Source organism: Oncorhynchus mykiss, chromosome 6 (genome assembly GCF_057628025.1).
Source record: "Oncorhynchus mykiss isolate SJ-2025 chromosome 6, ASM5762802v1, whole genome shotgun sequence".
NCBI lineage: Eukaryota > Metazoa > Chordata > Actinopteri > Salmoniformes > Salmonidae > Oncorhynchus > Oncorhynchus mykiss.
In genome coordinates, this window is record NC_143027.1 from 6,066,709 (window position 1) to 6,082,793 (window position 16,085).

General features: G+C 41.7%; 1 protein-coding gene across 1 annotated transcript in view; it reads left to right on the forward strand.

Annotated features, from left to right (window-relative positions):
- The first annotated feature begins 453 nt into the window (after nucleotides 1-453).
- LOC110510489 (uncharacterized) overlaps nucleotides 454-16,085 on the forward strand; it is a 35,612-nt gene continuing 19,980 nt past the window's right edge. Inside the window, exons 1-4 of the mRNA XM_090239237.1 lie at nucleotides 454-615; nucleotides 790-816; nucleotides 5,283-5,641; nucleotides 11,459-11,708. Of these exons, the coding sequence (XP_090095363.1) occupies nucleotides 795-816; nucleotides 5,283-5,641; nucleotides 11,459-11,708 (631 nt within the window). The 5' untranslated portion in view covers nucleotides 454-615; nucleotides 790-794. The remainder of the gene's footprint in view (nucleotides 616-789; nucleotides 817-5,282; nucleotides 5,642-11,458; nucleotides 11,709-16,085) is intronic.

The following is a 16,085-nucleotide window of genomic DNA, read 5'->3' on the forward strand; positions in this document are numbered from 1 at the left end:
CACAAACCCTCTAATGTTGGTCACTAGTTAACAAGGTCACAAAACCTCTAATGTTGGTCACTAGTTAACAAGGTCACAAACCCTCTAATGTTGGTCTCTAGTTAACAAGGTCACAAACCCTATAATGTTGGTCACTAGTTAACAAGGTCACAAACCCTGAACCATTTATACATTTTACCAGACTCTCTGTAGTGAGTCTATTCCTTTTCAAACTTTTTTAGTAATTGAAACCACAACTCAGGCATTGCAAGCACTATGCTCTACCAACTGAGCTACATTATTCCATTCTGATTTTAACCCTAAACCACACTGCTAACCTTATGCCTAACATTAAACTAAGATCAGAAATGTACATTTCTGTTTTCATGACATGTTACGAAGGCCTGTAGACAATTTGGACTTTGTGACTGGGTTTTCTATTAACCAGAGAGGCTGGGGGGGGGGAGTTTACTCCAAATACCTGAGCAAAGGGGAAAGTTGTGTCTCAGTATAGGACTGAGGTGTAGATTGTTCTGTAAAAACGTGTAGATATGCACATATAGTCACTATTAGAGTTGTTATGAATTTAAATCAACTATTTTGAATGTGAAGTCGAGGACGTGAAGACCAGTAAAGGTAAGAGGAGATCTCAGTATATTTCACTTTCCAAACTAGACACAACAGTCCTGTTTTAAAACAATGAGGACTGGAGAAAGAGGAAGTGATGTTTGTATCTGTGTGATTGAGCAAAAGAGAGAATTTGATGAAAGGTAATGATGTAAATATGAATGTTTTCTCTTTTTATTGCAGTTAAAATGGCAGAGTCCAGAGTTCATAGTAAGTCACCATGCTATAATTAATGATTAACTTTTCTTTCATGTATCTGGGAGAACAGAACTAAACCAACTATTGAAAATGAAACGTGTTTGTGGTTTTATTTGTCTTTATGTGTAAATGTGTGTCTGGATGAAATGTGTTTGTAACATGAGGGGCGACAGGTAGACTAGTGGTTAGAGTGTTGAGCAGGTAACCGAAAGGTTGCTAGATTGAATCCCCGAGCTGACAAGGTAAACATCTGTTGTTCTGCCCCTGAACAAGGCAGTTATAACCCACTGTTCCTAGGCAGCAGGAACAAGGCAGTTATAACCCACTGTTCCTAGGCAGCAGGAACAAGGCAGTTATAACCCACTGTTCCTAGGCAGCAGGAACAAGGCAGTTATAACCCACTGTTCCTAGGCAGCAGGAACAAGGCAGTTATAACCCACTGTTCCTAGGCAGCAGGAACAAGGCAGTTATAACCCACTGTTCCTAGGCAGCAGGAACAAGGCAGTTATAACCCACTGTTCCTAGGCAGCAGGAACAAGGCAGTTATAACCCACTGTTCCTAGACAGCAGGGTTGGCTGTCATTCTAAAGTGCCTTGCTCAAGGGCATATCAACAAACATTTTCCTTGTTGCCTCAGGGATTCAAACCAGCGACGTTTTTTGTATTTATTTTATTTCACCTTTATTTAACCAGGTAGGCTAGTTGAGAACACCTTTATTTAACCAGGTAGGCTAGTTGAGAACACCTTTATTTAACCAGGTAGGCTAGTTGAGAACACCTTTATTTAACCAGGTAGGCTAGTTGAGAACACCTTTATTTAACCAGGTAGGCTAGTTGAGAACACCTTTATTTAACCAGGTAGGCTAGTTGAGAACACCTTTATTTAACCAGGTAGGCTAGTTGAGAACACCTTTATTTAACCAGGTAGGCTAGTTGAGAACACCTTTATTTAACCAGGTAGGCCAGTTGAGAACAAGATATACATTTTGTGCAAAAGGCATGAGGAGGTAGGTGAATAATATACAAATAATACAATTTAGCAGATTAACACTGGAGTGATAAATGATCAGATGGTCATGGACAGGTAGAGATATTGGTGTGCAAAAGAGCAGAAAAGTAAATAAATAGAAACAGTATGGGGATGAGGTAGGTAAAATTGGGTGGGCTATTTACCGATGGACTATGTACAGCTGCAGCGATCGGTTAGCTGCTCAGATAGCAGATGTTTGAAGTTGGTGAGGGAGATAAAAGTCTCAACTAGCTGAGTTTGTGTCTGTGAGAAACAGCTCTACTGCTCCACAGTGACCTCTCCCTCCAAACATCTCTTTATTATAGAACCCATTTAATCCAGTCTGACACAATATGGAAGAAAATCAACCTTTTGTACTTTACTGGCTCTAGAGAAGTTAAAGTTGTACATATAAACAAATAAGTTGTTCTCCTGAGTGGAGCAGCGATCTATGGTGCTGTGTCTCAGTGTGAGAGGTGTCTCTACAGTCTCTGGTTCAATTCCAGGCTGTATTACAACCGCCCATGATTGGGTGCCCCGTAGGTCAGAGCACAATTGGTCCAGCGTCGTCTGGGGTAGGCTGTCATTGTAAATAAGAATTTGTTCTGAACTGACTTGCCTCGTTACATAAATAAAATGTGTATCCAGAGCAATTAGGATTAAGTGCCTTGCTCAAGGGCATATCAACACATGTTTTCCTAGTTTCCTCAGGGATTCAACCCAGCGACGTTTCGGTTACTGGTCCAATGCTCTTAAGTGCTCAGCTACCTGACAAACATGTCTGACTAATGGAGAAATACAGAGCCTCTAATTTATTCTATATATTTAGTCATAACAGATCCTTTTCTTCAGTAGATTTAAGTTGAGTTCGGTTCAGAATTTACTTCTAAATGATGTTCCAGATGATTTACCATCATCCATTAACCTTCACTGAGGTTTAAATCAGAGATTTTTACTGTAAAACATAATATGTTGTTATTTCAGGGGGAATTGGCCATGTATAGACCCATAAAGTGAATTAGTATAATAAATGAGGCTTGGACACTGGGGTAGACCTGGTTAGTATGAATGTTGAGGCTTGGACACTGGGGTAGACCTGGTTAGTATGAATGTTGAGTCTTGGACACTGGGGTAGACCTGGTTAGTATGAATGTTGAGGCTTGTACACTGGGGTAGACCTGGTTAGTATGAATGTTGAGGCTTGGACACTGGGGTAGACCTGGTTTGTATGAATGTTGATGCTTGGACACTGGGGTAGACCTGGTTAGTATGAATGTTGAGTCTTGGACACTGGGGTAGACCTGGTTAGTATGAATGTTGAGGCTTGGACACTGGGGTAGACCTGGTTAGTATGAATGTTGAGGCTTGGACACTGGGGTAGACCTGGTTAGTATGAATGCTGAGGCTTGGACACTGGGGTAGACCTGGTTAGTATGAATGCTGAGTCTTGGACACTTGGGTAGACCTGGTTAGTATGAATGTTGAGGCTTGGACACTGGGGTAGACCTGGTTAGTATGAATGTTGATGCTTGGACACTGGGGTAGACCTGGTTAGTATGAATGTTGAGTCTTGGACACTGGGGTAGACCTGGTTAGTATGAATGTTGAGGCTTGGACACTGGGGTAGACCTTGTTAGTATGAATGTTGATGCTTGGACACTGGGGTAGACCTGGTTAGTATGAATGCTGAGTCTTGGACACTTGGGTAGACCTGGTTAGTATGAATGTTGAGGCTTGGACACTGGGGTAGACCTGGTTAGTATGAATGTTGAGGCTTGGACACTGGGGTAGACCTGGTTAGTATGAATGTTGAGGCTTGGACACTGGGGTAGACCTGGTTAGTATGAATGTTAGGGCTTGGACTTTGGGGTAGACCTGGTTAGTATGAATGTTGAGGTTGGACACTGGGGTAGACCTGGTTAGTATGAATGTTGAGGCTTGGACACTGGGGTAGACCTGGTTAGTATGAATGTTGAGGCTTAGACACTGGGGTAGAATCCATATAAAACTTAAGAAATTTTAGGTACTCACACAGAACTTTAAGGATCATCCACACAGGATTGGTCAGACGTCCACACAGAACATCAGAACATAAAAACGTTTGCCCACACAGAGTCAAACGTACCCCGCTCACACAGAACGGTCCGACAACTATTACCTAGTGATCCCATAACAAAATACTCACACAGAGTAATGCAGGGCATACCTGGCTAGCACATTTAAAATAATTGGAATTCACCACCTCTGAGGGTCACTTAGACAATCACACAGACGCACAGAATGAGGTCCTTCTTCCAATAGGGCTTCACCAAGTGTCATGTTTCACCTAGAATACACAGTCCCCTGGCCCCTCACCCCACAGACCACACCAATCCACACTGTGATCAATTCAGTGTCATGACAGCTCTTGGTCACTCGCAACCGGACAGTGGCAGAGTATCTTTTGAGTCCACAAACCCTCAGATTACTCTCCCCTGACTCGGCCCTGCTTACGCCGCCAAGGTGCCTTCCTTACAAAGGAATTCACGCTCAGAGTATACGTAACAGGCTTCAAACTTGACTTCAAATCTGTGTGTGGTTCGCTCACCTTTTCCTTTAAAAAAAACTCAGTTCGAGATGTGGTATCCACTCGGCTCACTTCCTCTCAGATCAAAGGTTGGTCCATCTCCTTCGTTCCCAAAGTGTGGTTTCCCTAAGATCCCAAGTTTAGGGGATCCCTCGTGCACGATTTATTTACCTAGATCGTCAGGAACGGCGACCGAGTGAAGATTCATATCCCCTCCTCGTCGCCAAATGTCGTGGAAATTTCCTGTAATTACCAAATCATGAGAGCAAACCACAAGTCAGATTTATCATAAAGTCCATCTTTAATTATATGAGCTCCATCACAACCCTGTGACTCTCAGATCAATTCAGTGTCTATGAATGAATTCTCTGAGAGTCCTTACACATTGCAACTGAGATCTTTTATAGCAAAGACACACATAGCCAGACAGCATTGGCTATAAATGTTACCTAAATCATTTTGATTCCGCCACGACAATAGATATTGAGGTTGAGGAATAGGGGTAAATATCTGTTCATGTTATTATAGACAGAGGACTCTGTCACAACTGTGACCAAGAATAAAACATACTTTTAAATAAATAAATAATCAAAATGGATGACATGTTAGGCTACTAGTGACATAAGATTAGCATAGTGGCATGTCTGGGAAAGATGTGGGAACAAATGGGATAATATCATTCTAGACTGTAGCATCACATTCTTCTATGACATATAGACTTTCCTTCAAATTAATCTGTCTGTCTGGGATTGTGGGGGTTGTATTTTAGAATTGACATGGTCCTGGTTGTTGTATGTCTGTTGTAGTTATTAATTCAGATGTGTTTATAAATGTACTGAGAGGATTTGTGTTCCTGACACAGATGATGTCATTAAACATGAAATGTTCTCTCTTTCTGAACAGATCAGTTTCAACTCACCTCAGAAGACTATGTGTGGGCTGATGTTGGTGAAGAGGTCACCCTCCCCTGTCACCTCTCACCTGACTACAGTGCTGTTGCCACAACGATCAGGTGGTTTAAAGAGACAGAGTGTATTTACCTGTATAAGAATGGCCAGGTGACAGAGAGGAGTGGCTATGAGGGCAGAGTGAGTCTGATCACCCAGGAGCTGAAGAGAGGCAACGTGTCTCTGAGGCTGAGAGACTTCAGGAGGTCAGATAGAGTTGTCCACATCTGTCAGGTCATCCATGGAGAACAGAAGGAGGAGGCTGCAGTGGGTTTATGGGAAAGAGAAGGTAAGTGTTCTAGAACTCCAGTAATGTTTCTAAACACCTAAACAACAACAATAACAACCAGTCTCTTTCCCTGTACAGAACACTTGTACACTTGCACTTGTACTTTCTCATGTAGGTAGGAGTTCATAGTAGGAGTTACAGATGAATAGACTAGATTCATTCTGAATATCAACTAGTTACAATATTACCATCACTCTGAGCTTTGAGCTGGTCCTAAAGCATTAGAACCATTCCAACATTACTGTCACGTCCCTTGATTGTCATTAGTAATGAATGTGATGAACACTCACACCCCTCTGATGAACATCACATCACTATGGTATTTGAGAGGATCATGTGACAGATGGTGATTTGAAGGTCATGATAATAACTAATACATTCTGTTTTACATGATCATTATTCATGACTATCCATCTTGGATAATGGATGATCAGTACCAGGTGAGTAATTACTTATTTGTCTGTTTTGTTAATTGACAACCAATAACACAAGACAAAGAACAGACCAGAGTGTTAATCTGATACTATAAAAACTACAGGCCTTGTGAACATGTATAGATGTTCTTCAAACTACTCTTAATTTTCATATCATAGATCTCCCACAAAATATCTGCCATAGAGGTCAACATTTCACAAAGTCCTCCCACAAATTTCTGCCATAGAGGTCAACATTTCACAAAGTCCTCCCACAAATTTCTGCCATAGAGGTCAACATTTCACAAAGTCCTCCCACAAATTTCTGCCATAGAGGTCAACATTTCACAAAGTCCTCCCACAAATTTCTGCCATAGAGGTCAACATTTCACAAAGTCCTCCCACAAATTTCTGCCATAGAGGTCAACATTTCACAAAGTCCTCCCACAAATTTCTGCCATAGAGGTCAACATTTCACAAAGTCCTCCCACAAATTTCTGCCATAGAGGTCAACATTTCAGAGGGGACACATTGAATTTGAATACGTTCAGTTGGACAACTCTCTTTTCCGTTCCGGTTCACATGGCCCTCCCACAATATACAGTTGAAATCGGAAGTTTACATATACTTATGGAGTCATTAAAACTCGTTTTTCAACCACTCCACAAATTTCTTGTTAACAAATTATAGTTTTGGCAAGTCGGTTAGAGCATCTACTTTGTCCAACAATTGTTTACAGACAGATTATTTAACTTATAATTCATGGTATCACAATTCCAGTGGGTCAGAAATGTACATACACTAAGTTGACTGTGCCTTTAAACAGCTTTGGAAATTCCAGAAAATGATGTCATGGCTTTTGAAGCTTCTGATAGGCTAATTGACATCATTTGTGTCAATTGGAGGTGTACCTGTGGATGTATGTCAAGGCCTACTGTCAAACTCAGTGCCTCTTTGCTTGACATCATGGGAAATCCAAAGAAATCAGCCAAGACCTCAGAGAAAAAATGGTTCATCCTTGGGAGCAATTTCCAAACGCCTGAAGGTCCCACGTTCATCTGTACAAACAATAATATGCAAGTATGAATACCATGGGACCAGGCAGCCGTCATACCGCTCAGGAAGGAGATGTGCTCTGTCTCCTAGAGATGAATGTACTTTGGTGCGAAAAGTGAAAATAAATCCCAGAACAACAGCAAAGGACCTTGTGAAGATGCAGGTGAAGAAAGAGGTACAAAATTATATATATCCACAGTAAAACCAGTCCTATATCAACATAACCTGAAAGGCCGCTCAGCAAGGAAGAAGCCACTGCTCCAAGACCACCATAGAAAAGCCAGAGTACGGTTTGCAACTGCACATGAGGACAAAGATCATACTTTTTTGGGGAAAAAAGTCTGGTCTGATTAAACAAAAATAGAACTGTTTAGCCATAATGACCATCGTTATGTTTGGAGGAAAAAGGGGGAGCCTTACATGCCGAAGAACACCATCCCAACCGTGAAGCACGGGGGTGGCAGCATCATGTTGTGGGGGTGCTTTGCTGCAGGAGGGACTGGTGCACTTCACAAAATAGATACATTTGTGGGCAGAACCGAAAAAGCGTGTGCGAGCAAAGGAGGCCTACAAACCTGACTCAGTTACACCAGCTCTGTCAGGAGGAATGGGCCAAAATTCACCCAACTTATTGTGGGAAGCTTGTGGAACTCTAACCAAAACGTTTGACCCAAGTTAAACAATCTAAAGGCAATGCACCCAAAAACGAATTGAGTGGTTGTAAACTTGACACACTGGGAATGTAATGAAAAAAATAAAAGCTGAAATAAATCAGTCTCTCCACTATTATTCTGATATTTCACATTCTTAAAATAAAGTGGTGATCCTATCTGACCTAAAACAGGGATTTTTTTACCAGGATTAAATGTCAGGATTTGTGAAAAACTGAGTTTAAATGTACTTGGCTAAGGTGTATGTAAACTTCCGACTTCAACTGTATATGCCATAGAGGTCAACATTTCACACACCAAAATTAAAATAGAATCAGCTTGAATTTATCTTGATGTCTTATTATGAAGCAGTCAGTCATTCTCAGACTGCTCACATAGTAGTGCTGCTTACATCCCTTTCCCTAGATGTACATTAGTAATGAATGTGATGAACAGTCATTCCAATATGATGTATGGTATTTCATTAAATTATGTAATGAGACAGAAATTCAATGAACAATAATAACTAATGCATTCTGTTTTACATGATCGTTATTCATGACTCTCCATATTGGATAATGGATGATCAGCAAGAAGTGAGTAATTACTTATTTGTCTGTTTTGTTTATTGACAACCAATAACACAAGACAAAGAACAGACCAGAGTGTCAATCTGATACTATAAAAATTACAGGCCTTGTGAACAGCAGTGTGTCTTCTTCAAGGCTAAAAATTAAATCAGTTTCTTTACATTTATCAATACTCTCCCCAAATGTTCTCAAGGTAGGTTGGATTAAGATGTATAGATGTTCTTCAAATTATCCAGAATTGTCATATCATAGATCTCCCACAAAATATCTGCCATAGAGGTCAACATTTCACACACCAAAATTAAAATAGAATCAGCTTGAATGCATGTCTTATTATGAAGCAGTCAGTCATTCTCAGACTGCTCACATAGTAGTGCTGCTTACATCCCTTTCCCTAGATGTACATTAGTAATGAATGTGATGAACAGTCATTCCAATATGATGTATGGTATTTCATTAAATTATGTAATGAGACTGAAATTCAATGAACAATAATAACTAATGCATTCTGTTTTACATGATCATTATTCATGATTCGCAATCTTGGATAATGGATGATCAGGATTAGGTGAGTAATTACTTATTTGTCTGTTTTGTTTATTGACAACCAATAACACAAGACAAAGAACAGACCAGAGTGTTAATCTGATACTATAAAAACTACAGGCCTTGTGAACAGCAGTGTGTCTTCTTCAAGGCTACAAATTAAATCAGTTTCTTTACATTTATCAAATATAGATGTTCTTCAAATTATCCAGAATGTTCATACCATATCCCTCCCACAATATACAGTGGGGAGAACAAGTATTTGATACACTGCCAATTTGACAGGTTTTCCTACTTACAGTGCACTTAGAGGTCTGTAATTTTTTATCATAGGTACACTTCAACTGTGAGAGACGGAATCTAAAACAAAAATCCAGAAAATCACATTGTATGTTTTTTAAGTAATTAATTTGCATTTTATTGCATGACATAAGTATTTGATAAATCAGAAAAGCAGAACTTAATATTTGGTACAGAAACCTTTGTTTGCAATTACAGAGATCATACGTTTCCTGTAGTTCTTGACCAGGTTTGCACACACTGCAGCAGGGATTTTTGCCCACTCCTCCATACACGCCTTCTCCAGATCCTTCAGGTTTCGGGGCTGTCGCTGGGCAATACGGACTTTCAGCTCCCTCCAAAGATTTTCTATTGCGTTCAGGTCTGGAGACTGGTTAGGCCACTCCAGGACCTTGAGATGCTTCTTACGGAGCCACTCCTTAGTTGCCCTGGCTGTGTGTTTCGGGTCATTGTCATGCTGGAAGACCCAGCCACGACCCATCTTCAATGCTTTTACAGAGGGAAGGAGGTTGTTGGCCAAGATCTCACGATACATGGCCCCATCCATCCTCCCCTCAATACGGTGCAGTCGTTCTGTCCCCTTTGCAGAGAAGCATCCCCAAAGAATGATGTTTCCACCTCCATGCTTCACGGTTGGGATGGTATTCTTGGGGTTGTACTCATCCTTCTTCTTCCTCCAAACACGGCGAGTTGAGTTTAGACCAAAAAGCTCTGTTTTTGTCTCATCAGACCACATGACCTACTCCCATTCCTCCTCTGGATCATCCAGATGGTCATTGGCAAACTTCAGACGGGCCTGGACATGCGCTGTCTTGAGCAGGGGGACCTTGCGTGCGCTGCAGGATTTTAATCCATGATGGCGTAGTGTGTTACTAATGGTTTTCTTTGAGACTGTGGTCCCAGCTCTCTTCAGGTCATTGACCAGGTCCTGCCGTGTAGTTCTGTGCTGATCCCTCTCCTTCCTCATGATCATTGATGCCCCACGAGGTGAGATCTTGCATGGAGCCCCAGACCGAGGGTGATTGACCGTCATCTTGAACTTCTTCCATTTTATAATAATTGCGCCAACAGTTGTTGCCTTCTCACCAAGCTGCTTGCCTATTGTCATGTAGCCCATCCCAGCCTTGTGCAGGTCTATAATTTTATCCCTGATGTCCTTACACAGCTCCCTGGTCTTGGCCATTGTGGAGAGGTTGGAGTCTGTTTGATTGAGTGTGTGGACAGGTGTCTTTTATGCAGGTAACAAGTTCAAACAGGTGCAGTTAATACAGGTAATGAGTGGAGAACAGGGGGGCTTCTTAAAGAAAAACTAACAGGTCTGCGAGAACCAGAAATCTTACTGGTTGGTAGGTGATCAAATACTTATGTCATGCAATAAAATGCAAATTAATTACTTAAAAATCATACAATGTGATTTTCTGGATTTACAGACCTCTACATGCTTTGTAAGTCGGAAAACCTGCAAAATCGGCAGTGTATCAAATACTTGTTCTCCCCACTGTATCTGCCATGGAGGTCAACATTTCAGAGGGGTTGAGTTAAATGCTGAAGACACATCTCAGTTGAATACATTGAGTTAGACAACTGACTAGGTATCCCCCTTTCCTTTCCCTTTCACATAGTCCTCCCACTATATATCTGCCAATAAGGTCAATATTTCACATAGTCCTCCCAAAATATATCTGCCATGAAGGTCAACATTTCACACTCAAAAAATTAATGTGGAATCAGCTTGAATTCAGTTTGATGTCCTAGTGTGAATCATTCTGTGATGTTTAGACTGTTCCAATAGTAGCACTGCTTACATCCCTTTCCCTAGATGTACATTAGTAATGAATGTGATGACCAGTCATATCAATATGATGTATGGTATTTGGTTGAATAATGTAATGTGACTGAAATAGGATTGAATGTAACTGTAATAACTCATACACTGTGTTACACATGATCAATATTCATTCCTCTCCATCTTGGATAATGGCTGATCAGGAGCAATACCATAAACCTCCAACAATATATCTGCCATAGGGGTCAACATTTAAACACCAAAATTAGGCCTTGTGAACAGCAGTGTGTCTTCTTCAAGGCTACAAATTAAATCAGTTTCTTTACATTTATCAATACTCTCCCCAAATGTTCTCAAGGTAGGTTGGATTAAGATGTCATATGTTCTTCACATTCTACTGAATGTATATTCCATAGAACCCTGCCTCCTGACACAATATCCTGTATCTGACATAGAGCCCAATGCTGGTAATCACAAACAATGAAAATAATAATTTGATCAGAGAAAGGCCAATAACAAAACAACATTATTTATGAAGTTAACCAGATCTCATTGGTGCCCACAGTCCCTACATGAGGGAGGCTTGAGTGACAGGAGAAATCTGATTGGTCCTGTTTGTTCTGTATATAGTGATGTCGTCTACCACACAGAACTCACCTCTCTGTTTTACACCATAGTCTCAGGTTCACGGTATTTACAACGTGAGACCCAGGAGAACAAGCTGAAGAGGGAGGCATCAGCTGGTGAGCTTGGTAAGTATGAGAGAGTCTGGAGGAGAGAGGAATGAGTCAGGGAACATGAGTGATGTCATTCAGTTTTTCAGACTTGTTTATTTATAATGTATGAAATAGTCAATAGACCAGTTGATGATTGGTTCAGCTCAGATAACTGTTGACTGTAGGAAATAATAAAATATTGTACCACCTCCATCAAATGTTAATGTCCTTATCGGCAAACTATTGAATTAATTAATAAATGACTTATTCAAACAATGATAGAACACGCCAATAGCATCTCGCTAGGTCATGCCTGGCCCTGCCCACCTGGCCCTGCCCACCTGGCCCTGCCCACCTCCTTGCTTGTTATGACTCACATTGGAAACGACACTCCGTGTTCTACGGAATGACGTTAGAGTCTTTGCCAAATAAGCTTCTTGACCAATCAGGACGTGAATATGACACCACTTCTTAGGCCACGTCTTAGGTCACACAGTACCTGTGTGCATTTTGGGGTATATTGATGAGACCGAATGGGCAGCAATGGGATGTCCATAGGCTGCCGAAACAGTCATTACTATTTCTCTCTATAGCTGGAACAGGGAGCTGGCTGGATGAAGTGGGCCCCCTGGGTTGCCCCAGCCCGTGCAGGGAGCTGGCTGAATTTAGTGGCGCCCCCTGGTGGCCCTCATTGGGCCCTCTCCCCTCTTCTCCTTGGTGCAGGGAGCTGGCTGGATGAAGTGGCTACGACAGGGGTCAGACCTCCTGTCCAGGGGTCGGCTCGGCTCCCTGGGTCGGCCCCAGCCCCCTCTGGGTGAATTTGGTAGCACCCCCTGGTGGCCACGGGCAGGGGCCTCGCTTTGGTGGTCGGCCCCCCCTCCCTGGGCTTGTCCATCCCTCTCTGGCCGTCTTCCCACTCTCTTCCTGGTGAAGAGAGCAGGGTGGATTTAGTGGCGCCGCCTAGGGGGTCGAGGGAAGAGGGTCAGCCCCAGCCCTCTCTGGCCCTTTCCCCCATCTCCCTGGTGCAGGGAGCTGGCTGGATGTAGTGGCACCCCCTGTTGGCCGTCGGTGGGGGTCAGCCCCCCTCTCCGTGTGTTGGCCCCCCTCTCCCTGGCTTGGCCCCATCCCTCTCTGGCCCTCTGTAGGGAGCTAGGTGGTTGTAGAGGCGCCCTCTGGTGGCCTCTCCCCTCATCTCCCTGGTGTAGGGAGCTGGCTGGATGTACTGGTGCCTCCTGGTGGCCGTGGGCGGAGGTAGGCACCTACGGGCCCCCCTCCCTGATTCATCCTCATCCCTCTCCGGCCCCTCCCCCCATATCCCTGGGGAAGGGAGCTGGCAGGATTGGGCCCCATGCCCAGGGGCCGGTCCACCCAGTCTCTGGAGCGAGACACTAGACAGGGTCTCAGAGTCTCTAGAGCATTAATATCCCCTGTAAAAGCACACTGGACAGGTGTAATGAAGGCATGTAAAAATGACCATAACAAGCATTCTAATCACCTGTAAATGAACACTGAACAGGTGTAATGGGGAATATACATGGCTGTGACTATAACCGAAGATAATTCTCTTGGGAGGTAATACGGTCGGCATTTCATCGTGAGATATTTATTCTAAGGCGGGTGAAAGAAAGGACTTGAGTTATTTTATGTTTTCACAATCACACCATGTGTCGTTAATCATGAAACATACTACCCCGCCCTTCTTCTTCCCAGCTGTATGTAATAACACACTAAAATGTCTGGCTAACAATGTAAGAAATAACACTGGAATGTTGCCTCGGGGCTAGAATCACTTCCTCCCTCTCTATCGGTGCCATTTTATATATTGACTACGTCCCTCCTGGCTCGTTCATTAATATCTTAATCTAAATGACGGATTGTCTCTTATCCACTTGTTGTCCCATTATGCCATAGTTTGTCCATCTCAATTAACAGTAGAAACCACATTTGTTTAAGCAAGTCATCCATATCAGCTATGTTTTTTAAAAGCAGTAAATGAGGCTGAATGAACTGTTTCACTGAATGGGGCTCAATGAGAAATAGTTCATGACAAATCACCAGTAACCTTCTAAGACGACATGGTAATATTGTCTAGATAGAGAACGACAGATCAGCTGTAAACAAGCAGGGCAGGTGGTAATACAGGCAATTAACTTAAAAACAAACGGTTGAAATCAAATGCAACTTTAAATATCTCCCTGTAAAACATAATATCTAGCATCACCTGTATATTTTGTACTCAAAATAAAAAACATGATAAAATAAATCTATAACATTTACATTGAATTCAGTTGCAGAAAAGCCACCTATTGTAGTGATTTGCTGCTATACTGAACATCTACAGCTGGGTCAGAACATACTGGTTTGGGTTTGAGGATGAACAGGGTAAAACACTGTTGCCAGGGGCTACCACATGACACAGCATTGTGCAGAATGTCACAGTAGAAACTTGTTGAAAATAGTCAAACTGAGACTAAATTTAAAGATAATTGACCCCCCAAAATATATGGTTTCTGATGACTTCTGTGAAAAGTAAAGTCTTGATTAACTTAAGGTGCTGACATGGATACTGTCTGTAAGATACTGTCTGTAAGATACTGTCTGTAAGATACTGTCTGTAAGATACTGTCTGTAAGATACTGTCTGTAAGATACTGTCTGTAAGATACTGTCTGTAAGATACTGTCTGTAAGATACTGTCTGTAAGATACTGTCTGTAAGATACTGTCTGTAAGATACTGTCTGTAAGTACCCAGATTGTAATGGTTTTAAATAAGATACTGTGGCTTTGATAAACAGAGAGGTTGTCTTCCCTCTGGAAAGGGGACTGTGACTGTTACAGAAGCAAAGCAATACTTCCATCCAGAGGACTAGGGAGGAATTTGACAGTGAACCAGAAATACCAAAGCCAAATTATAGACATTGGGTATAAAATACAATCTTTCATATTGCATTTCAAAACATCCTAAACCTTTTTACAATCAGTTAACACTAGTATTATTGGTTTCGGTTCTCCTCTCTAACACTGTGAGTGTTCCTCTTGCAGTGTGTGATATGAACCCAGGTAGCTCTTTCAGCTATTCTCACCGCGAAGGCTGTCACCAGGAGTACTTGGTATGGCCCCTCCCGTCTATTCTCCTCAGGGACTGGATTGAGTAAATCACCTTCTCCTGTAATTCACCTGTAGTGCATAAAATATTGGACATACAGGTTTGGTTATCAAACATTTTCTCATTTGTTCTATCTGATTATATCTTTACCTCTCCAGGGTACGTGGGACGCTAGCGTCCCATCTGGCCAACAACCAGTGAGATTGCAGAGCGCCAAATTCAATTACAGAAATGCTCATTATAAAAATTCAGAAAACAAACCATATTTTACATAGGTTTAAAGATTAACTTCTTGCTAAACCAACCACAGTGTCATATTTATAAAATGCTTTTCTGCGAAAGCATACCTAGCCCAGAACATACCTAGCCCAGAACATACCTAGCCCAGAACATAGCCCAGTTGACAAATTATTACAAACAGTAACCAGCCAAGCAGAAGTGTTACAAAACTCAGAAATAGAGATAAAATGAATCTTACCTTACCTTTGATGATCTTCATATGGTGGCAATCAGAAGACATTAATTTAGTCAGTAAATGTTCCTTTTGTTCGATGTATTCTCTTTATATCCAAAAACCTCCGTTTTGTTAGCGCGTTTTCTTCAGTAATCCACAGGCTCAAACAATCAGACAAAAAATCCAAAGTGTATCTGTAAAGTTCATAGAAACATGTCAAACGATGTTTATATTCAATCCTCGGGTTGTTTTTTTAGCCTAAATGATCTATAATATTTCAACCCGGACAATAACGGCGTCAATATAAAAGGTAAACAAGAAATGCACATGCGCATGAAAAAAACTCTGCGACACGTTAGGGTCCTCTCGTTCAGACTGGTCTTACTCCCTCATTTATAAGAAGACTGTTCTAGTGGAAGGCATAGGAACTGCAAATTGAGTCCTATGTCAATGGATACAGTAATGGCATTGAATAGAAAACTACAAAAACAACAAAAACAACAACTTCCTGAATGGATTTCTCTCAGGTTGTCTGTCGCCTGCTAAATCAGTGCTGTTATACTCACAGACACTGTTTTAACACTTTTGGAAACTTTAGAGTGTTGTCTATCCAAATCTACCAGTTATATGCATATCATATCTTCTGGGCCTGAGTAGCAGGCCGTTTAATTTGGGCATGCTTTTCATCCCAAATTCCGAATGCTGCCCCCTACCTTAGAGAGGTTAACTTCTATGCCTACTTGTTAGCTAGAATTTGTTTTATTTATTTTTTAGTTTATTATCCAATAGGCCACATCCTATCCTAGACCACAACTTAGCCATCCCCCTTTGATACCTGGCTCTGCCCAGGTAA